Source organism: Gossypium hirsutum, chromosome D10, assembly GCF_007990345.1.
Source record: "Gossypium hirsutum isolate 1008001.06 chromosome D10, Gossypium_hirsutum_v2.1, whole genome shotgun sequence".
Taxonomy (NCBI): Eukaryota; Viridiplantae; Streptophyta; class Magnoliopsida; order Malvales; family Malvaceae; genus Gossypium; species Gossypium hirsutum.
This window is the reverse complement of record NC_053446.1, coordinates 33,948,241-33,973,214: the sequence shown is the minus strand read 5'-3', so window position 1 is coordinate 33,973,214 and position 24,974 is coordinate 33,948,241. Positions and strand designations below refer to the sequence as shown.

The window sequence follows — 24,974 nt, the reverse complement described above, 5'->3', positions numbered from 1 at the left end:
TTATACATGATTTATAAAAGATATACTACCTTCCTTAGCATTAATTGTCAAATCTAATAGACAAACATAAAAGGGGACAAGACGGTGAAAGGTAGATTAAATGACAATCATCTAAAGATAACCAACCAACTAACGGTAGAGAAAACTCTCAAAGATTGTCACCATTTATCTCCTCCACTATGTTTCTAACAACACTACCAAACTAAGGGTAGAGAAAAGTAGGACATGAAATATGATTATAAAACCCATTAGAAGCAATAAGGTTGCGAGCAACAACTTCCATTCAAACACAGGTGGAAATCAAATCAAATGTCAAACATAAGAGAGAGAGAGAGAGAGAAGTCGTTATATTGTAACTCACGGTGTAATAAAATATATACAGGTTAGTTTGTCCCGATATGTCTCAGATGACACAGGTGATGGTGTGATGGCAATAAGTACATCTAGAATGTAAATAGCTCTTGAGTTGATCTAAGTTTGACTTTCTAATCTCATAACCTAAGACCTCAGCTTTATACATAAAATACAAGAAGCTACAAATTCCTAACTAAACAGCTACTAAGTAGACAAACTCGTTAGTGTAATTCGAACCTGTTCTTTATATGAGTAGCATCATTAACTTTGTTCTTTATATGGTGTCCAGATTAATTTGCTAACATCAACTTCAAGACCACCACGGCCAGCTGCTTTTAGATGGTGATCCAAGACCTTGGGGTTTGCATAGATAACATGTTGACCTTTCTTGTACTGAATCAGTTCTAGACTCTGTAGGGTGGTCAATATATCCTCTGCTTTTATAGCTGTCATGTCGCTGAGCTCCTGCAGAAAATTAGATTCATGTAGAAAAGTAGTATTTAAGAATTCAATGACACCACAATGCAATGAATATGCATGAATCAATATTCTAGGAGAAATCGCATTAATAGATACAACTATTCAGAGACATCAATATAACAAACAAGAATAAATAGTTTATCAGAAACAGCATCAAACCTATCGAATCAAGCATGCTCGTTAACATCATTTTCAATTTTTTTCTCTTATTTCTATGTGGAAGATAATATACTGACTTTTAGTTTCTAGGTTAGTGCCTCATCTGTTGCCATCAATCTAAAGTGAAAGCAAGCAACCCTAATCACCAGCTACTCAAGCTTGACTGAATCATACTCTGGTTCAATTTTTTGATGTCAAAATGAACCAAATGAACATTTTATTCTCAACCCCAAAAGTTTCCAATACTATTTAATTGATATCTAATTAAGCAAGTCTTGCCATTCCAAATTAATCTAAATTGACGGCACTGAGTCTCATTGCATTTTACAGTGTAGGCATTGACCACCCCCAAGCAAGAACATAAATTTCCATTAAGATAAAGAAGAGGGGAATTGCATAGAACATAGCCCACTACATTTTCAACACAGCTTCAGGTAGTGATACGTTGATGGAAATATTTCCCTTATGCTTTTTCAAGATGTCTAAAAGAACCCTTGTCCAGTACCCCCTGTAGCTCAACAGCCCTAGATCGGATAGTGGTCTTTCAGGTGTGCCAACTTTACCTTCTTTCTTTGAAAGTTCATATGTTGGGTCCATAACAGAGACAAAATAAGCAATAAAGTTGAATTATAAATTACCGATGGGATCAAATGCAAAGTACAATACAACAAAATCAAGTATAACATCATTTATATTCAAGGCAACACAACTAGCATGAAGCAATAAAATTTAAGAAATTAGAAGATAGGGATTAAGTTTACTCCATGATGTTATAAATTCGCAGCAACTCATGATTATAGTAAACTAACTTGAGAGCAATTCCAGACAACCAACTTGGTGTTATATTGAGAGTCTAACTAGTAGGATAATGGTACATTCTCATTTAATGCTAAATGAATAATCATCATCATTTGGTGCTATCTGTCCCCGTCTCTCTTTCATTCAAACATATTAATAGCTCACTTATTTTGATCCATTAATGAAATAAGCCTTGAAAAAAAATCAAATATCAAGAGGGGCAGGGAGCTTACAAAAGGCGATCAAAAAACTTTCCATAACCTTTCCTTTGATACGGAGGAAGGGTAAGGATACATGCCAAATTATATGATTCCTCAGAATGCTTTTCCTGCATGATCAGACACAAAATACTAAGATATTTGTTTGTGTTAGGAAGTACAGTTTAAAACACAAGTAAGAATGAAATGACAAAAAATGATCAGTAACTACAGAAAATTTTAGCAGACATGCTATGAAATGAATAAGCAATTGAAAGCCCCAAATACACACATATAAACAATAAATTCTACTACTTGAAAGCTCATAATTTGAGGCTACAAAGGCAAGAATTGTTGTATCCACTCCATGCCACATTACTAAATTCCAATTACAAAATATCTGAATGACCACAAACATATAGACACTAGTTGTAAACATCCACTACATCAAGTAACAAAAACGCACTAAAAGTTACCTTAGAAAAGTATCCAACCATATGGCAACCTCGATCATCACATTCACAAAAAACATAAAACAGAAATAGATCAAGATCATAATAAAGGGTCTTGTGGTCAAGGAATAACTTCGCCAAATAACAAAGATGCTGCCCATAAACTTTATTCTGGAATAAATCACAGCCTTTCCCTAATAAGTACAAAAATAAATAGCCCTTTCCCCATATCAATTTTTTCAAGAACAGTTTTCAATATCTTAAGCAGTTTTTCAAGAACCAAAATGATGGCATACCTTAGGCAGTTTTTCAAGAACAATAAGAAATGAAAATGATAAAAAAGATAAAAAAGATGTCATACCTTAAGCCAAGACCCTACGAAGAGGGAGATTTGAGCGAAACGAAACAACGGCGTGTAATTTTCCTTATAAGAGAAGATATGAGACGGACACAGCTAAGGAAAAATGGAAGAGATTATAAAAGATGAAGAAAGGAAGAAGTAGAAGGAGGAAAGTTACTTGGATGAAGAAGGAGAAGGGATGAAGAACAGAAGGAAGAAGGAGAAAGTAACCTGGTGAGAGTTGGAAAATGTCTTATAGAAATAAAATCGGTAAGACATTTTCCATAAACTCATACTCATTTTACCCGTGTTTTGGAGAATGTTTTCCTATGTAATTTATTTTCCAGCAAACAAACACCGGAAAATAAGGAAAATGTTTTTCGAAAAACATTTTCACCCAAACAAACGGACCATAAAGGAAAGTGGCATGAAAGAGAATGTTTCAATTCTCTTTTGCATGCATTTCGAAACAATAGGGAGTAGAAAGAGCTTGAACAACAACTAGGGGTTTTCAAGCATTCAAATTTTAATTAGTTAGTCAATTTAGTCCTTTTTTAATTTTTATGTTTTTCAAATTTTGGTACGTAGAACTAGCCGACCCATGTTACAATTTTTAGTATTGTTCAAGATTAATGATGTTACCATTGTTGATTAGTTAAAGCTTTAGGATTTTATTGATAGATTTTTAAGTTAGAAGTGGAAAAAGAATAAATTGTGGAGTTAGTTGTTAATTTTGAGCAATAGGGACTAAATTGTAAAAAAATAAAAATTAAGGGATATAATTAAAAATAGGGAGCTAAATTTAGCTTAGAGTGAAATTAGTATAAAAATTTGAGGTTAAATATGGAGATTAAAATTAATCTTGGTTTAGGGACTAAATTGAAGATTAAGCAAAATATGATATAAAATTTAAAATTTAATAAAAATTGAGTTGTGTATTAGTAATCTATTTTAATTATTTTACGCCGTAGCAAACGTTGTTCCGGAATCCTCGAGTAAGAAGAGGAAAGACAATGTCGACGTCGAGTAGCTCGAAATATACTGTTTGTGTTTCTATAATTCGAACTAAATTGTGAATTATTGCATATTGAGTTGTTAGCGTATGGTAAGTAATTGAGATGAGAACTATTGTACATTTGGGCTGAATTGAATTAAATGATGATTAAAATGACTTGATTATGAATATCGAGAAATGTGGTATTTTTATGACTGATGAATTGAATATATGTATTGAGAAAATGTGGTTACTATCAAATTGAATATATGCTTATATGTGATAATATACATTCATGAAATTGAGACATTGGTTTTATTGAAAATTTAAATAAAACCCTATTAACTATTTCGAGCTAATTCGGATATAGATGGCATTGGGTGTCAATTTGCTTCGGTTTAACCGATGAGACACTGTGTGTCAACATATTATAGCGCTGAGCACAATTACTTGCCTTGGATTTATTCGATGAGGCACTGGGTGCCAAACTTGTAACACCCCTAACCCATATCCATCGTCGAAACAAGTTTACTGAGCATTACAGGGGTTTACGAATCAATCAGACAGAAATTTCAAACATTTCATTACATATCAATACTCATAATAAGACCAATCAAAATCATATATATTGTCCCTTAAACGAGTCCTCAAAACCCGAAATACATATTAGAAACAAGTCGGGACTAAATCAGAAAGTCAGAGAATTTTTTAGAATTGTTCAAAATTTTCAACACTGCAGGGGTCACATGGCCGTGTGACTCACACGATCAGGAGACATGCCCGTGTCTTAGGCCGTGTTCACATTCGAAATAGGGACACACAACGATGTCCAACCCATGTCCGTACCCGTGTAACTCTCTGACTTGGGTCACGCGGCCAAGTCACACGCCCGTGTGCCAGGTCGTGTGAGCATACTAACTTGCATTCTTAAAAGATACAAGGGACACACGGCCGTGTCACCTGACCGTGTGTCACACACAGCTGAGACACACGTCCATGTCTCTATCCGTGTGGATGAAAATAGACCATTTTCTAAGCCATATTCCTCACCCAAAATGACACCCACCTAGTCTCAATAATTTACACATCAACAAGCAATAACAAAGCATTCAACATAAGCTAAAATCAAGTCTTAAACATGTATTATGACTACATACAACCAATATACTCTTAGATACCTCAAATGATAACTTAAAAATCTGTCCACCAAATATCTAAACTTACCTAATTAATTTATCTAACCAAGTTACCAAAGTTCACTTTAACTCAATTATATACATACATATACCACTTATACTAACATCACAATCATACCTTAATTTCATACCAATATGTATGTAGGTTATATAAACAAAAAATTATTCATAATATTTACATAAGCTAAATTTTGACCAAAATCGAACAAAAGCCTATACATGCCATATAAACCATATCTAACATTTCAATAACTACCAAGATAAGCCGAATAGTGTGACTTGAGTGCTGATTCGATCGTCCAACTTTTTGAAAATCTAAAAAGACATTAAACAACACATATAAGCTTAATGAAGCTTAATAAGTTTGACGGGTTAAACATAAATCTTACTGAACCTACTATAACAAATCAAATAAATGAAATTATTCATGTCAACTCCCTGTCATTCACAACTTCAATTGATAAATACCTCCGTATTCAAATCAATACAAAAATACATAACATGTCTTTCAAATTCATTAAATAAATCACTTTACCAAAATTTTTCATTCGAAGAATGACTTACGGATAAGAGTACATTGTCAACAGAAGCTCATAAGAGCTGGTCTTCCCGAATACGCCAACAAAAGCTCGAAAGCTGAACAGAAGCTCATAAGAGCTTAACAGAAGCTCGTAAGAGCTGAACAAAAGCTCATAAGAACTTAACAGAAGCTCGTAAAAGCTAAAAAAAAGTAAAACATGAGAGTTTGCAACAAATTTTGAACCCTGGTTTAGTTGGGAAAAAATGTTCGTAAGAGCTGAACAAAAGCTCATAAGAACTTAACAGAAGCTCGTAAAAGCTGAAAAAAAGTAAAACACGAGAGTTTGTAACAAATTTTGAACCCCGATTTACTTGGGAAAAAATGCTGTTGTCTCCTTCCAATACCATCTACACCAAAATACGAATGTACTCAAATCCCGCGTTCCATACAAATCGAATATCCAAGTTAATATTATAATTCCAACAATAACTCATTTCAAACAATAAAATAAATTCATAATATCATTCATAAATTTTATACAAATATAAAATTTTAACCGTACGAACTTACTTGGATTGAATTGTAGTAATTGTAGAAGTTCAACGACTATTCTGTTATTTTTCCTTTTTCATGAATATCTACGAGATCTTGATCTAGAATATAAAATTACTCACTTATTAACATATATTTCATTTCCAATTCACTTTACAATTAATACCCTTTTACTTTTTGAATTTATACAATTACCCCAACTTTTATAATTTTGCAATTTAATCATTTAATTAGTTAATATATCAAATTAACTAATTTTCCTTAATCAATAATTTATTCAAATATTCTAAGACATTATACAACCCCTAATAACCCAAAAATTCACTATCAAACCCTAATATTTTAACCTTTTCACAATTTAATCCTAAAATCAATATTTAACAAAATCACTTTATAAAACCATCATACAACACAATCAAAGCTCTAAATCCTTGTTATTCATAAAAAAACATCTAATATTCATCAATGGTAATAAAATAAAAAACTAAGGTAAGATTTAGTTTGACCTAATTGTAACAATCGCAAAAACATAAAAAAAATTACAAGAAACGGGTAAGAATTGAACTCACATGAAGCAAAAATTGAAGAACCAACCTAAGCTCTCTCCTCTGTCTATTTTTGAACCGAAAATTTGAAGAAGAAATGTCTAGAAACCTTAAAATCCAATTTGTTTGTTTTTTTATTTCAATTTATTTACCATTTTGCCATTAAATAGCTTTATTTTTTTATTATGCTGCCTCACCCTATTTGTTTAGGTTTATTTACTACTTAGGTCCTTCTTTATTTATTAATCAAGCCATTTAATCACATAATTATTATAATTAGCAAATTTTGCACCTTTTTCAATTTAGTCCTTTTTAATTAATTAATTATCAAAATGCTAAAATTTTTCAATGAAACTTTAACACTACCTTAATGACACTCTGTAAATATTTATAAAATATTTATAGCTCGGTTTATAGAAAAGAGGTGTCGATACCTTATTTTCCAAAATCACTTGACCTAGGGTTTTCCCACTCAAACCTAATAGATCATTATAAAAACGTAATTACCAATTCAAAAACCTTTTTAAAACCCTATTTGACTCGTACATATTAAGTAATAATATTTACGAGCTTATTTTCCAGATTTGGTAGCCTCGAATAAATGATAAAAATAGATGTGTTTGATATTTGAAATGGCAAAGGATGAGAAATGGAAATGAGATGTGAAATGAAATATGAAATGGTGGATTTTGTTGTGAATATTGATGAATTATGAGTAATGAACTCATGGAATGGAAATGGAAATGAATAATACCTTTGTATGATATGGTTTATTAGATGCCTTATGAAATGCTATTGTTAGATATTAAAATGTGTAATATTTGTTGGATGTGAACAAGAATGAATAAATTAGCATGATGAACTTGATATTCTATATATCATTTCTTAACTGCATCTTACATTTTAATTATTTATATCAAGTTTTAATTGTTTGGATTATAGAAATACCACTAAGTTATACTCAGCGTACGGTTTGTTTTCCATGTGCAGGTTAGGTACTTTTTAGCTTACTGTCGACTCAACATCCAACAACAATCCTGGACTCAAATGTGGTGATGTTTTATTTTGTAATGGCATGTACCTAGGAGGTCTTTAGTTGATGTTGTTTTGTTAATGTGATGTTATTTTGAGTTCCATGTGCAATGGTATTTATGCGTTCATATGGTTGTGGTTAAATCTATGTTTTGGTATGATAGTCAAGCTAATGTTTTGCAAGTGTTTTAGTTTTACGTTTGGTAGCCTAAATAGCTAAAACATTAGTTCAATTATGGAAAATTAGTATGAGTGAGAGTTTGGATGATGGATGCTTTATTAATGTGTTTACAAATATAAAATGTGGTACTAATGAGGGTACATTGGTTAGACACTTAAGATGGATGTTTAGGCACGTTCTAAGCATGTTTAATTGTGTTTTGAATAGGTTAATTAGCTAGTAATTGAGTTGCTTAGTGTCCAATTAAGCATGATTTGGTAAACTTGAGTTTTAAGGTGCATTTAGGCACACACGGATTAAGACACGGTTTGGCACACGGCTTGCAACACGACCGTGTGACCCAAGTCAGTGAGTTACACGGGCTGGGACACAGCTGTGTGTCCTAACTTCGAAAGCCACCTGACCTAGGGTATATCAAACGACCGTGTGACCCCTGATTCTAAAATTTTTGAAGATTTCTCCAAACCCTTCTAAATTATTTCAAATTAGTCCCTGTTTATTTTCTGATTATTTTTAGGCTTCTGTAAACTCGTATTAAGAACTGTAAGAGTATTTTTACTCTGATTTAGAAATGAAAAAGCAAACCTAAATTAGGTGAAGTAGGTAATTCTACTAATATCAACGAAGGTAATAGTCGAAGTATAGTTCAATACTTTGATGCTAATAATTGGAATAGTCTTGTTATGTATCCAACTTCTAGCTTTTAAGAGAGGATGAATGGTGATAAGAGTGTAAATGGTGGAAGACCAAGTTTAGCATTGCAGAGCATATCTTATCACTCAGTTGTTCAAGATAATTATATGGAAATATTAAATTAGCATGTACTGCTCCCTGAATAATATGATGTTAATGGTCAATTTGCACCTTTGCTTATATTGCAATTAAATGTTCTGATTGGTTAGTAATGCCCGTGACCCTAATCCGATGACGGAGGTGGGTTAAGGGTGTTACATTTCAAGTTCAGGAACTCAAGTTATGACTGTTTTAGTAAAGGCTGGACGAGTAGAATTTCTGGACGGGATTATTACGGAAATTACGAGTTTCAAGCTTTTAATTCGAGTTTAAATCATATTGAGTTTAGATTTTAGGATTAATTTTTATTATATGCGAGCCCAATATTATATGTATCTACTCTTGTTATTTTTTATTCCAATTTTTTTTAATTATTAAGTATTTTAAGTTATTTTGGAGTTTTATGTTAACAAGAAAGTTTAGTTTAAAACTACTTCTTGTTTAGGTTAATTAGAGTTCTAGTATATTTAAAAGTTTTATTTAGATTTATTTAGCTAGCCTATATAAAGGCATTTGCATTGTACACAAAAAAACTCGATTGCTTATTATTCAACAACTTCTCTTTTGAGTTAATAAATTCTCTGAGTTTTTCTTTTCAAGAATTTTTATTGAGTTCTCTTTAAGAAAAGTTTTTACAATATTTTCAAATTGTGAGGATCATCTTCAAACTTAATCTTACCAATCTTTTTTTCTTGGAGGAGAAATTAGAGCCGTTTGAAGGGGATTGTGGATTCTTCTTATTTCCAAGGCTCCTTAGGACTTTTACACGTCATGTTCCATATTTTCATCTATCTTCTTTATTTTCTTCTTTATTGTTCTAACCTCTGATTTATTGTTCTATTTTATTTACCTTAGTTATTTATTTTAATTATTTTATTTTATTTTTTATTTTAATTGGATTCGTTTGCGTTTCAAGTTGTTTCAAAATCCAAGTTTCTTTTTGAACGTCTAGAGCCCTAAGTCAAATCCATGACTTGGAAAAATTTACAATCCTGTTTTCGCACCTCATCCTTATCATTTCCACTAGTGCCAACTCCAAATGTGGCGACACCAACAAATTTTTTGATGTCACCTCTTCATATGGAGGTACCAAAATCAGTGTTTTTTAGGTACCACCTGTTTGTCTAGCGGTATCACCATCTATATATAACCCTAATGCCAATTTAACAGGCGAAGGTTTTAATTTTTTTTAGGTTTTTGTTGTTATGTTGAAGGAAGGGGGATATTTATTATTATGGTGGTGTTTTACGGAAAAATTATTTAGTTTTAAGGTCTGTTTGAGTTCACGCCGATATGGTAGTGTTTGAAGTGGCACACATTTCATTTGTTATGTGGGGAGTGCACCATCACCCTTATAGATAAACAGCTTATAAAACATAATGTCATTTTTGCTCTAGCCCTTATCGAAATGCCAATTTAACACTAAGGGAGATGGGGCTTCTAGGTGGCAGTGATTACAGGGTCAAAAGTTCCTGTTGACAGTGGTTACATGGTCACGAGGTAAAATTGGTTATGTTGTCAGAGGAACTCAATTTTTTTCCTAGCACCAGAAGAAGATGCTTTATAAACCCTTTCTTGAAGACCTACTTTAGTGTTTGGGGCAAGAGGACTCTTACGATGGAAGTGCCAATGGAATGTTATCCACCAAGAGCAACCAAAGTTGAATATTGTGGGGTTTCTGATTGACCTAATTCAAGCAGAAGTTGATGGAACCAGGAACAATACTGATTTAACTAGATTATCAACTCTGTAATGTGATAATTTTAATTGTTTTATTATTATTGTAATAGTTGAAATGTTATTGGGTTAAGCAATATTTGATCCATTAGTTACGTATATAGAAATACGATCAGTGGAAGGAAAATTTATTTAGATGATGAGAAAAATAAATGTGTTTTTCTACATAATCAAATACTTAAATAAAAAAATGTTTGCTTTGGCAATTCTTTGTAGCTTTAAAAAATGTGATGTTTCATATAATTGGATACTTAAAAAACATGTTGGAGAGAAAGGGAAAAAAATTATGGGAGCTGATGAAAAAGTAAACCTAGAATGAGGAGCAAAGAATATGATAAATACATAATCAAACGAGAAATATATAATCGGAATGGAAAATAGTAAAGGAAAAAAAGTATACAGTAAATGATAGGAGCTTAATAAAACAAATTGGGGTGAAATAAAAAAGTAAAAAATGATAAAAGAAATAAGGAAAAAAATAATATTTGAAAATGATAAGAAAAATGTAAACTGAAATGAATAAGAAAAAAATTGAGTTAATGCCTAGAACTGCTCCGATTTCCATTGCTCCATACAAAATGGCTTCGCCAGAATTGAAAGAATTGATATCTCAGTTGCAAGAATTGATCGCTCGTAGATTTATTAGACCAAGTGTATCACTTTGGGTTGTACTAGTTTTATTTGTTAAAAAGAATGTCAGATAAATGAGATTATGTATCGATTATCGACAGTTGAACAAGGTCACCATAAAGAACAAATATTCGTTGTCACACATTGATGATCTATTTGATCAATTGAAGGGTGCCAGCATATTTTCAAAAATTAATATCTGGTGAGGATATTATCAAATGCGAGTCAAAGAATCAGATGCATCGAAAACTACTTTTCGAAACCGATGCAAACATTATTAATTTTTAGTAATGCCTTTTGGTTTGATTAACACTCTTATGGTGTTTATAGATCTCATGAACAGGGTTTTTCAGCCATACTTAGACCAATTTGTGTACTTAGACCAATTTGTGGCTATTTTTATCGATGATATTTTAGTTTATTCGAGAAATAAAGTTGAACACACTCAACATTTGCGGACTGTGTTGCAAACATTACGAGAAAAACAACTATATGCCAAGTTCAACAAATATGAGTTATGGCTCCATGAAGTAGGAATTTTTGGCCATTTAATTTCTATGGATGGTATTCGCATCGTGTTAGAATATGCCCAAAGATCAATCATGAGACGGTTGTAATAACATACTTGATTTATCATGTTTATTAATATAAGGCGTTACCATTATTATTTCAGTTTCTTTTCTGTGTGTATAAATAAACTTCTTTATAATAATGTCTTGAGAATAATATGATTATTCTTAAAAGGTCCTTAGTCAAGTATTATTGTTGGCTAGGACAACAATAACGAATTAAGACTAACATGTAGTTGATTGATAATAAAGAGTTGTCATTGATATGAAATGTCAAAATCGATGAATGAATATGTGTGTTAGAGAACAACATATTGGACTGACCCGTTATGAGTATGTTTCTTGGATTATTATGTAATTGTCACAACATTACTCATAGTGCTTAATATGTATATGATCCTCAGACTTGATATCATCATAATCCCAACATCGTGAGTTGTATATTTTGATACAGTCAACCGTACACCGTAACTGGTTGTTCTATAAAGGCTGATGTTGGATATACCATGATCTGTGTAGAGGGATATGGTTGATCGATATAGGATAAGTCCCTCCTACATAATAGGAGTAATATCTTAGGCCACTTGATTGAGTGAGACTAGAAATGCATGACCATGCTCAAATAAGTGTCATACTTGTTTGTATATCATAGTCTACTTAAGATATCAAGGAACATGGAATGGACTATGCAAGTGTGACTATTCCATGACTTGTGTCCAATCCAGAGATAAATGACTTAAGGATTATTGCATGAAAGGTTAATCATAAAAAGGTTATGTCGAATCATGATTTCTTGTGACTTAGGTAGCAATGATGCATTGCTAGGTGCCACTCATTGTTTGTAACATTGGAATCGTTCTAGTATTACTGCTAACGTTACAAGAACCTACAAAGTCTTTTCCAAAATAGTTTTGGGGATTCCTTCCGTTCATTGTCAACTGGTTATGTAGAGGCCAGAGTCACGATAGATTGCGGCTTGGTTCGATAGTAGATCAGATTACTCGTTGCCGAGACGTCGCTGTCTACTCAGAATAAAGATTCAGTAATTTCGAAACATTTATTTCACCCCGATCCATTCCTCACACATGAATCCATGGTTAGGATCACCGAATGTTTTATTTTTTTGCTAAGTCGTAGGGGTGCCAGCGTTCCAACAGTGGTATCAGAGCCACTTGTGTGATACGAACTCGGGTTTAAATACTTGGGTGATGTAATTGTATGAGATGCATGCTTTAATTTTATTACGTTTCCAACTGTTTAAATCATTTAAGAATAACCAGATAATTGTTCCTTTTGACAATGAATTAAATGTTAATCATGGTGTTATGGCCTATTCGATTTTATGTTATTACTGTTAGTGTTAACAGATTTGTAATGGTACGACAGTGGTGCCTACAGTTTCCAGTAAGAGTCAACTGGTTAGTGAAACAAGGGTTGTTCTGGCATGAAACCTCAAGGATTAAAATCTCGAAAACACGATTCTATTGATAAAAGTTATCAAATCGTGAGGTTTCATTTGAATGGGGTATACGGTTCGTACCACGGGGGCTACGCCCCGCACCCCTAGTCCATACCGCGGGGCTCTGCCCCCGCACCCCTGCTCCTACCGTGGAAGTTCCCTGTCGTGTTTTAAGGATAGGGATCTGAGGACGGCTCCAGTCGCGGGCCGAAGGGCCACTTCCTCCTACCGCCTCAGACCCCATCTTCTTAGAGTATGTTTTATAATAAATTAAACTTGGTGGCCATCTTCTTAGAGTATGTATGCTATTTTTGACATGCACGGTGTTTGAAATGCATAGTTATAGCCCGATGACCCATTTGATAAAAGGTTGTAATTTTATAAATACGGCCTGCGTGTCGTGCCTTACTACTATTCTCTTGTATTTGTCTTCTCATCTTTCTCTCTCCTATGTAAATTGAGTTTTTGGATATTGTAATTTGCAAGAGTTGCTGTGGGCTAAGACGAGAAGGAAGATGGGCCAACTAGTGTGGACCGATAGCTTGTGAAACGGCTTACACCTTTAGGTTTCCTTTTGGTTCTCCAATTGGCTTGGGTTGCACCACCTTAGTTTATGGGCTATAACTATTGCATTTATTTATTGCTTTATTTATTCATGTATGAGATGCTATGGACGTCTAAAGCATGCCAAATTTTAAATATGTTAAAATTTGATAATAATGAACCACATTAATTGATGAGATCAATTAAATAGCTAAATGGACTAAAGTAAACCATAATTGGTCATATGGAACAACCTTAACAAAATCCCTCTATTAAAATATTAAGTCAATATAGCCTTCCAATTTTGCCCTTGTTAGGCATCGATCAATACTGTGTAGGTTCTGCTAAAGCGAAGTACTACTATTTATCTTGGTTAAACGCGAAGAATAAACAAGTGATATTCGCTGGTTAAAATTGGTTAATGACCTAAAGTTGTTCACCAAACTTTAGGAGTTACATATGATGTAATTAGCAAGTGTTGCTTACCTAGATAACCATAATCTTAAGAGTAAAGCCAAAGCTGACTTAAGAGGAGGTGAAATATGGATCATTAACCCACTTGAAATACTTTTCGAGAAAGTCTTTCCGAAACTAATATATGAGGGTTATTAATTTTGTAATAAAATAGTGGGAACATCATTTAATAAAGTCCTTTTAATGATTGATATAAACTTGGTAAATTTACACACGCATATTTTATTATTGTAGATAAGTTATGGTTGAAAACACTAATACACTCTCATTGCGATCGGTCCTTGAGAAGGACAAATTAAATGGTTTAAATTTTCTTGATTGGTTCCGTAACTTGAGGATTGTTCTCAAAAAAGAACGGAAATTATATGTCATTGAACAATCGCTTCCTAATGAACCAGCCGCTAATGCCTCGAGTGCTGATAGAGATGCTTACAAGAAACATCTGATGACATGGTAGACGTTGGATGTCTTATGCTTGCCACTATGAATCCTGAGCTTCAGAAGCAACATGAGGACATGGTTGCTTATGAAATGATTGAGCACCTGAAAGAACATTATCAGGGGCAAGCACGGCAAGAGAGGTTCAATATCTCTAAGGCCCTATTCCAGCGTAAGCTTGCTAAAGGAAGCCCAGTAGGACCTCATGTCCTTAAGATGATTTGCTATATTGAAAGCCTGTCTAAGCTTGGGTTTCCATTGAGCCAAGAGTTAGCCACTGATGTTATTATGCAATTGTTGCCAGATAGCTACAGCCAGTTTGTCCTCAATTTCAATATGAATGAAATTGACAAAACTCTTCCACAGTTGCTTAGTATGTTACGAACTGCTGAAGGCAACATGAAAAAGGTTGGACCCAAGCCCATACTAATGGTCCGTAATAACAAGGGCAAGGGAAAGGCCAAATTTCAGACAAAGCCCAAGGGCAAAGGTAGGTTTAAGCCTGGAAAAGTAAAGGTTGCATTGAAACCTAAAGGTGGGGTAGCTAAGGAAGGAAACTGCTTTCATTGTGGTGTGACTGGACATTGGAAGCGCAACTGCCCTATCTATCTTGAGGAAGTCAAGAAGGCCAAAATAAGCAGAACGTCTACTTCAGGTATTTATGTTATTGATATTAATTTATCAACTACTACTTCATGGGTATTAGATACTGGTTTTGGTTCTCACATTTGTACTTCTGTATAGGGACTATAAAGGAGTAAGACTTTGGCTAGAGGAGATGTGGACCTACGAGTTGGAAATAGAGCAAAAGTTGTTGCATTAGCTTTGGGAACATATAATTTATCTTTGCCTAGTGGACTTGGTTTATGTTTAGAGGATTGTTATTATGTGCCTAGTTTGACTAAAAACATTATTTCAATTTCTTGTTTAGGCAAAATTGGTTTTGAGATAATTATTAAGAATAATTGTTGTTCCTTTTATCTCAATAATGTTTTCTAAGGTTCGACACAATTGATTAATGACCTCTATATTTTAGATCAAATGAATCTCATTTACAACATAAATACTAAAAGATCGAAAATAAATGACTCAAATCAAACTTATCTATGGCATTGTCGTTTGGGCCACATAAGTGAGTAACGCATATCCAAGCTCCATAAATATGGTCTCTTGGATTCATTTGTTTTTGAACAATTTGAGTATGTGAATCTTGCTTATTGGGAAAAATGACTAAATCTCATTTTACTGGTTAGAGGTGGATTTCACTACTTTATTACTTTCGCTAATGATGTCAGTAGATATGGGTATGTCTATCTCATGCGCCATAAGTCTGAGTCCCTTGAAAAGTTCAAGGAATTCAAAAATGAAATACAAAATCAACTAGGCAAAAACTATCAAGACACTTTGATCTGATTGAGGTGGAGAGTATTTGAGCTTAGAGTTTGATGGTCTTTTGAATGAATGTGGGATTGCCTCACAACTTACTCCTCCTGGTACTCCTCAATGGAATGGAGTTTCTGAGAGAAGAAATCAAACTTTTTTAGACATGGTTCGATCCATGATGAGTCATACTGATCTGCTGACTTCCTTTTGGGGACATGCACTTGAGATAGCTGCTTTCACACTAAATCGTGTTCCATCTAAATCGGTTCAAAAGACGTCATATGAGATGTGGACAGGGAAATGTCCCAGTATGTCTTTTATGAAAATTTGGGGTTGCGAAGATTATGTTAAACGTCAAACGTCTACTAAGCTTGAACCCAAATCTGAAAAGTGTGTTTTTGTGAGGTATCCGAAAGAAACCAAAGGAAATTATTTCTTTAATCCCACTGAGAACAAAATACTTGTTGCTCGGACTGGTGTCTTCCTAGAGAGAGAATTTGTTTCTAGAAAAGAAAGTGGGAAAAAGATTGAACTTGAAGGATCACAAAATACCACTAAACCAGAGATAGAACAACATAAAATTCCAAAAGAAATTGAGGAACAAGTAAATGCTGTAGAAACACAACCACTGCGTAGATCTTTAAGAGAACGCCAAGCACCTGAGAGATATGGATTTCTCATTAAATTGCATGGTGACGTTCTTCTTGTAGATCAAGATGAGCCTAGGACTTATCAAGAAGTGGTGATGAGCCCAGACTCTGAGAAATGGCTTAAGGCCATGAGATCTAAGATGGATTCCATGTATGAAAACCAAGTATGGACTTTGGTTAACCCACCCGAAGGGGTTAAACCTATAGGGTGCAAGTGGGTTTTCAAGAAGAAAATCGACATGGATGGGAATGTACAAACATACAATGGGCGATTAGTCGCTAAAGGTTTTCGCCAAGTTTATGGTGTTGACTATGATAAAACCTTTTCTCCTGTAGCTATGTTTAAATCCATCTGGATCTTCCTCGCTATAACTGCATTTCATGACTATGAAATCTGACAGATGGATGTCAAAACAGCTTTCCTTAACAGGAAACTTGAAGAGGATGTGTACATGACACAACCTGAAGGTTTTGTCAATCCAAAAGATTCTAGAAAGGTATGTAAGCTACAAAGGTCCATTTATGGATTAAAGCAAGCTTCTCGAAGTTGGAATCTTCATTTTAACAATGCAATCAAAGAGTTTGGTTTTATCAAAAATAAAGATGAGCCATGTCTTTACAAGAAAGTTAGTGGAAGCACTATAACATTCTTGGTACTGTATGTGGATGACATACTTATCATAGGAAATGACATACCTACCTTGCAATATATTAAAACTTGGTTAGGAAGTTGTTTTTCTATGAAGGACTTGGGCGAAGCCACTTACATCTTAGGAGTGAAGATCTATAGAGATAGATCAAGACGACTACTAGGTCTAAGCCATACATAGATAAAGTACTGAAAATGTTTAGTATGGAATAATCTAATAGAGGATTCCTACTTATGAGACATTGTATTTCACTCTCGAAGGAAATGTGTCCTTCAACTCCACAAGAGGGAGAATGCATGGGTAAAATTCCATATGCTTCCGCTATTGGATCTATCATGTATGCCATGTTATGTACCTGTCCAGATGTCTCATATGCCTTACGTTTGACGAGCAGGTACCAAGTAGATCCCGGTGATGGTCAATGGACCACAGTCAAGAATATCTTTAAGTACTTAAGAAGAACTAAGGATACGTTCCTAATATATGGAGGTGAGGAAGAGTTAAGTGTAAAAGGTTACACTGATGCCAGCTTCCAAACCGACAAGGACGATTCTCAATTACAATCAGGTTTTGTGTTTTACCTTAATGGTGGTGCTGTGAGCTGGAAGAGTTCAAAACTAAGTACAGTAGCCGATTCTACAACAGAGGCCGAGTATATTGCAGCCAGTGAGGTAGCAAAGGAAGAAGTTTGGATCAAGAAGTTCATTACTGAACTAGGGGTTGTGCATAGCATATCAGATGCTATAGAACTCCGATGTGATAACAATTGAGCCATTGCACAAGCTAAAGAACCTAGATCTCACCAGCGATCCAAACATATACTTAGGCGCTACCATCTTATTCGAGAGATTATCGATCAAGGGGATGTAGAGATATGCAGAGTACCTACAGATGATAACATTGCTAATCCCCTGACCAAGCCTCTGACACAACAGAAGCATGATCGTCACCCTAATTTGCTTGGTATTAGATATATAAGTGATTGGTCTTAGTGCTAGTGGGAGATTGTTAGAGTATGCCCAAAGATCAATCATGAGATAGTTGTAATAACATACTTGATTTATCACGTTTATTAATATAAGGCGTTACCATTATTATTTCAGTTTTTTTCTGTGTGTATAAATAAACTTCTTTATAATAATGTCCTGAGAATAATATGATTATTCTTAAAAGGTCCTTAGTCAAGTATTATTGTTGGCTAGGACAACAATACTGCATTAAGACTAACATGTAGTTGATTGATGATAAAGAGTTGTCATTGATATGGAATGTCAAAATCGATGCATGAATATGTGTGTTAGAGAACAACATATTGGACTGACCCGTTATAAGTATGTTTCTAGGATTATTATGTAATTTTCACAACATTACTCATAGTGATTAATATGTATATGATCCTCAGACTTGAGATCATCATAATCCCAACATCGTGAGTTGTATATTTTGATACAGTCAACCGTACACCGTAACTGGTTGTTCTATAAAGGCTGATGTTGGATATACCATGATCTGTGTAGAGGGATATGGTTGATCGATATAGGATAAGTCCCTCCTACATAATAGGAGTAATATCTTAGGCCACTTGATTGAGTGAGACTAGAAATGCATGACCATGCTCAAATAAGTGTCATACTTATTTGTATATCATAGTCTACTTAAGATATCAAGGAACATGGAATGGACTATGCAAGTGTGACTATTCCATGACTTGTGTCCGATCCAGAGATAAATGACTTAAGGATTATTACATGAAAGGCTAATCATAAAAAGGTTATGTCGAATCATGATTTCTTGCGACTTAGGTAGCAATGGTGCATTGCTAGGTGCCACTCATTGTTTGTAACATTGGAATCGTTCTAGTATTACTACTAACGTTACAAGAACCTACAGGGTCTCACCCTATAGTCGAAATGAACGGAATAAAACATAGTTGGTATTGTGTTTGGTTGTCACTTGAATTAAATTAATTATAGAATTAATTTAATTGGATAATCAAATATTGAATACATTATATGTACAAGGTTATTGTACGCATAATGAGAACATGAATTTGGTTTGTATATAAATTCAAATAAATATATAGTTTACTGAAATAATTATTATAATTAATGTAATTATAATTTTCGATTTAAAAACATTGTTATATTTATTTAATTTCTAGAAACCCTAAAAGATAGATATAAAATCCAGTTTTTTTCTTTACTTTGTGGGGTCTAGCAGCCGTCAAAGCAAAGTCTTTTCTAAAATAGTTTTGGGGATTCCTTCTGTACATTGTCAACTGGGTGAATTACGTAGAGGCCGGAGTCACGATAGATTACGGCTTGGTTCAATAGTAGATCAGATTACTCGTTACCGAGGCGTCGCTGTCTACTCAGAATAAAAATTCGGTAATCTCAAAACCTTTATTTCCCCTCGATTCGTTCCTCACACATGGATCCATGGTTAGGATCGCTGGATGTTTTATTTTTCTACTGCGTCGTAGGGGTGCCGGCGTTCCAACAAGATCTAGGCAAGATTTCTACAATATTGGATTAGAACCCGCCAAGAAATGTTTCAAAGGTACGCAATTTCTGGGTTTGACGGGATATTATAAAAGATTTCTTAAAAACTTCTCGATGATTACTTTGCCTTTGACAAATCTTTTACAAAATTACTTTTGAATGGTCAGAAAAGTGTTAATAGAGTTTTGATCGATTAAGATCCATGCTAATAGAAGCCCTTGCGTTGACACAGCTAGAATCTGGAAATGAATTCATTGTGTATAATGATGCTTCACTCTATGGTTTAGGTTATGTTCTAATGCAAAAAGGATAAGTAATAGCTTACGCCTCCCGACAGCTGAAAACCCACGAGAAGAATTATCTTTAGTTGGCGACCATTGCTTTTGCTCTAAAGAGTTGGCATTATTATCTTTATGGTGAGAAATGTCACATTTTTATTGATTATAAAATTTTAAAGTATTTGATGAGTTAAAAGGAGTTGAACTTGAAGAAACACTGGTGGCTAGAGGTGATGAACCATTATGAGCTGGTGATTGATTATCACCCGGGAAAAGCAAATGTTGTTGTGTCACACCCAAATTTTTTTCAAGACCTAGATTTAAAGGAGTTTTGGGAGTTAATTGAGCAAAGTAGAGAGTTGGTGGACTCTACTGGAAATTTCTAGAAATTCTTATGATTGTCGAGTAAATAATTAGATTTTAATTCTAGTTTGTTTAGGATGAAACCAGCTGGTTCCAAAGTGGGAGACATAATAATTATCGATGATTGGCTAAAAGAGATTGGGGGACCGTGCATAGGAGTTATATATATATGGGTGTAACGGGAACATTCTTACAAAAGGAAATCCTCCCCAATTCTGTCTACAAAATTACTTTTCACTTGTGTTGTCTTCTTCGGTTATTCTGAAGGAGAAGAGGACATAGGAGAGCTCTGCTTGGAGCTGGTTTTGTGAGAATTTAAGTTTAAAAGTAGAGAAATCGAGAAACTGGTAAGCTTTTAAACTTTTCTGTGCTCGAAAATTTGTGAAAAGAATGAGGGCTAGGACTTTTAATAAATTTCGATAAACTGGGTTCTGGGTTTAAAGTTGAATACCTTCGGATTAATTTATAATTGGTTGTCACGCTTAGATACTAGGATGAAGGAGACTCTAGTGGTTGGACGAGTTAAGCTGACTAGGATCAAGGAAACAAAGTGAGTTTCTATGCTTCATTTTCAGGCGTTCGATGATATTGAACTGCTGATTGATATGTTTCTATGATTGTTCTATGCTGTCTGAACTCATGGTTGCGTATGAACATTGTGATCGGGTATGCTTGAATGTACCTTTATTAGATATCTAATTCGGGTATGTTTGAATGTACATTTATTAGATATCTAGTTAGTCATGAATTGAAGTATTAATAGGGGGCACACTACATGCTAATGAAATATATATACAATTATATATGTGAAATGCTTGTAATGTATGTTATATGCGGGGTACAGAGGAAAGTACCATGACAAGGTAGTTGAAGATAGTAATACTTGGTGAAAAGAAGGAATGAGCGAACTAATATGGGGATTCAAGGTCAAATAGGCACTATTGCGGCATGTTTATCGACTGGCTCACCAAAGGAACACCATGACGACGGTCTATTGACTCTATGGAATGACACCGTGACGATGGTTATCGACTAGTCCTTTGGGGCGACATCGTGGAAATGGTTTATAGGTCCTTCGAGGCAACACCTCGGAAAAGGTTTATTGATTCCTTATAATCGAAAGTCCGTCAAGACAATAAACATGGTTATAATGTGTAAGACCATAACTCGACTATGGCAACATGTGGAGTCTGCTAGGACTTTAAACATAGGATATACTATGTAAGACCATAACTATACTATGACGTTATGTAAAGTCTACTAGGTTGATGAACCAGGGAACTGAAAGTGCAAGAAAGGGGGGATCTATAACATCTCAAGATATGGCCTAGAAGTTTTTGCCTCACCAGCGCTTCGGCAAACTGGGAGTTCACCAAAGGAATATTAACAAGGAGTTCACTAGTGTTTTGGTCAATTAGCTCGTTAAAAGAATCAGTAAGAAGTTTGCCAAAAGAGTTTCAGTAAGGAGTTCACTAGTGTTTTGGTCAATTAGCCCATTAAAAGAATCAGTAAGAAGTTTGCCAAAAGAGTTTCAGTAAGGAGTTCGCCCAAATTTTGGCAAAGAAGTATACACCAAAAGATGCGGTAAGGGGGTTCGCTAGTTAAGTTGCGAACTAGGGTTCACTAGGTAAGTTGCGAACTAGGGGTTCGCTAGTCAAAGTCAAAATTGGACTCAAGTTAAGAAATAAAGATATGGTGTATCTAGGACTACTTTTCATGCAAGTGACATGTTTCCTAAGACAAGTAGGGTATCTTAGGATTTTTAAGACACTAAAACCCTTATTCCATGAGAATTTGATATGAGCAGTTCGGCCTAATTCAAAGGCCGTAAAAGAGATGAGCCTAGTTTCCCTCGAGGCCCAATCACGAGATACAAATCCAAGCAGTTAAAATCAAATCTCAACTTATTTGTTCAAGACTTTATCACAAAAAAATTCGAGAAGAAGAGCTGAAGCTTCAAGACGATGGATTTTAGAGTAATGATGAATTAGAAGGGATTAATTTTGTTCGTCAGCTTAAACTCTCAATCTATAATGACAAGTCCATGTGGAGAATGTTAACAAGCTTAGGCATTTCATTTAAGGACCCTAATCAATCCTACAAGCTTAGGTGTTTCATATTGGGTTCGGGTTCTAGGCTTAATTTTTATTATACATGAGCCTTATATGGTATTTATTATCTCTTATTATTTTATTATTTTTATTACAATTTTTTGTAAATATTAAGTATTTTAAGTTATTTAGGAGTTTTAAATTATCAAGAATGTCTTGTTTAAAACTACTTCTTGTTTAGATTAATTAGAGTTTTATTATACTTTAGAGTTTTATTTGGATGTACTTAGCTAGCCTATATAAAGGCTTCTTCATTGTTCATTAAAGACACAATTATTTTCATTAATAAATTTTTCAACTCTAGGAGTTTGTTTCTTTGAGCAAGATTTCTTTCTTGTGATTTTTAGAAGTAGTTTTCTTCTCGATTTTCTTTAATGAGTCGTGGGAATTCATTCGTCACCCTTCAATTTGCCAAGGATTATTTCTTGGAGGGTTGATTAGAGCCATTAATTGAGTTTGTTGAGATTTATATCTCAAAGGGTTCAATTGGGCATTTATCCTTCTATCCATCATAGTCGTCGGTTTATCGTTCCATCTTTTACTTTTAAATTATGTCTATTTATTTATATATATTACTATTTTTATTTCTTCTTTGTTCTCAAATTTCTTCTTTTACTATTTTTGATTTCTTTATTACTAAATTTCTTTATTTCTTCTTTTTAGATTAGATCCAAATCTTTCCTTTTCGAGTCGAACAACTTGAATACGATCTTTCTTCCGCTTCTTCATCCCTCATTCCATATCAGAATTCTTTCATCAAATATTTTGTAGTCAATTCTCTATTTTGAACTAAGTTCATAGCACCCAGGGTAAGTCTCTGTCCTGTTAGGGTTGATTGTCCAGAAAGTTAGGTTTGCTTACATGTGTGAATTCTAAAAGTTCTGTCTACTTAGCGATCTATGTATTTATTTATATTGTGAACCAGCCAGACCATCTACCAGCAAGGATAAAGGCAAGGCCAAGCTTGTTTAGTTTTTCATTTTTTTGGTGAATGGTTAAGAATTGCCATAAGTATGCTAACTAATATGTTTTTTAGTTGGAATGTTTAAAGGTTCGTATCTTGTGTCGAAATGTGATGGTTTTCAAGAACTTTGTTTTTAAAACTAAGTTCCAAGAGTAAGTTTTCTACAAAACTCTGTTTTCAGGATACATTTTTAAGCTATGTTTTAAATATTGTTTTATGCGAGCTCCTAAGTGAGCCTATGTTTTAAGTTATGTTTTTAAATTAGAGTTTTCAGACTAAGTCTTCTTTCTATTTTAAACTCTGTATTTTTAGCATACTTTGTCGACTTTCTTCTAGAACCAGATTGAAATGAGTTTTGGGAGTTAATTGAGCAAAATAGAGAGTTAGCAGACTCTACTGGAAACTTTTGGAAAGTTTTGTGTTTACAGAGCAAATAATTAGATTTAAATTCTAGTTTGGAAGGATGGAACCGGCTAGTTCCAAAATGGGAGATATAATAATTAACGATGATTGGCTAAAAAAGATTGGGAGACTGTATATGGGAGTTTTATATGGGTGTAAAGAGAACATTCTTGCAAAAAGAAATCCTCTCCAACTCTGTCTACAAAATTTTTTTTACTTGTGCTATCTTCTTCGGTTATTCTGAAGGAGAGGAGGGCATAGGAGAGCTCTGCATAGAGCTGATTTCATCAGAATTGAAGTTTAAAAGTAGAGAAATTGAGAAACTGGTAAGCTTTTCAACTTTTTTTTTCTTGAAAATTTGAGAAAATAAAGAGGGCTAGGACTCCTAATAAGTTTCTGTAAAACAGGTTCTGGGTTTAAGGTTGAATACCTTCGGATTAATTGCTAATTGGTTGTCATGCTTAGCTACTAGGATGAAGGAGACTCTGGTGGTTAGACGAGTTAACCTGATTAGGATCAAGGAATCAAGGTGTGTAACTCCCTAAACCTGGCCCGATGAATCAGAATAGAATCTCGGGTGCTACCACAATAATACAAAGTAATTAAGCCTAATTATTCAAATTACAAATGATTACAGCTACTAAATTTCAAACTTTTTAATAAAATAAAAAAGTGTAAACAATGAGGAAATTCAAATGGTATACATGGAGACTTTAATTACAATTAGGATTGAATTAATGCTCTAGTTTACATAGTTATCCCCCATAAAAATTACTATAAAAATGTATCAACTCAGACTCGATCCCTTCATCAAAGTTGCTCTGTATGCATAATAGCCCAATATGCCACTCCTTCGACGTAGTCCTGGCGTCGTCCCTCCAAGAAATACCCTTAAAACCCCACTTGATACATAACACACAAAGATAAGTTCGAAGGAACTTAATTAGGCAGACACCATTTACCTGAATCATACTTGCACGTCGCATCTAATGTTATCATACTTGCACATCACATCTAATGTTTCAAGAACCATCTTGTTGCTCTTATTCTTCATCGCATCTCAAACAAAATTTGCCTCCATTTCCATTTCTTTATTTTTGTTCGTTACCATACCTTATTCTGAGACTATTTCTTTCTCTTCAGTGCCTTTGAGACCTTACCTGCATTTTCCATTGACTAAGCCATAACATCCTCAACTTCAGAAAGACATCCATTCACAGATGATCAATA

General features: G+C 34.1%; 1 protein-coding gene across 5 annotated transcripts; it reads right to left on the bottom strand.

Moving 5' to 3' along the window:
- Positions 1-332: 332 nt before the first annotated feature.
- Positions 333-3,240, bottom strand: LOC107914886 (histone acetyltransferase of the MYST family 1). 5 transcript variants are annotated; one of them, XR_005919378.1, is made up of 4 exons: positions 2,802-3,240; positions 2,465-2,493; positions 2,025-2,119; positions 333-819 (listed from the first exon to the last, which is right to left on the bottom strand). XR_005919378.1 is itself a non-coding variant. In XM_016843936.2 (2 exons), the coding sequence occupies exons 1-2, from the start codon at positions 1,588-1,590 to the stop codon at positions 616-618; spliced, it is 357 nt and encodes a 118-aa protein (XP_016699425.1). In that variant the 5' UTR covers positions 1,591-2,005; the 3' UTR covers positions 333-615. The 5 variants fall into 5 exon arrangements, 1 of the variants encoding a protein (XP_016699425.1); XR_005919379.1 differs by lacking the exon at positions 2,465-2,493 and having other exon boundaries at positions 2,802-2,864; positions 2,959-3,235; XR_001689040.2 differs by lacking the exon at positions 2,465-2,493 and having other exon boundaries at positions 2,802-3,234.
- Between the last annotated feature and the right edge of the window lie 21,734 nt (positions 3,241-24,974).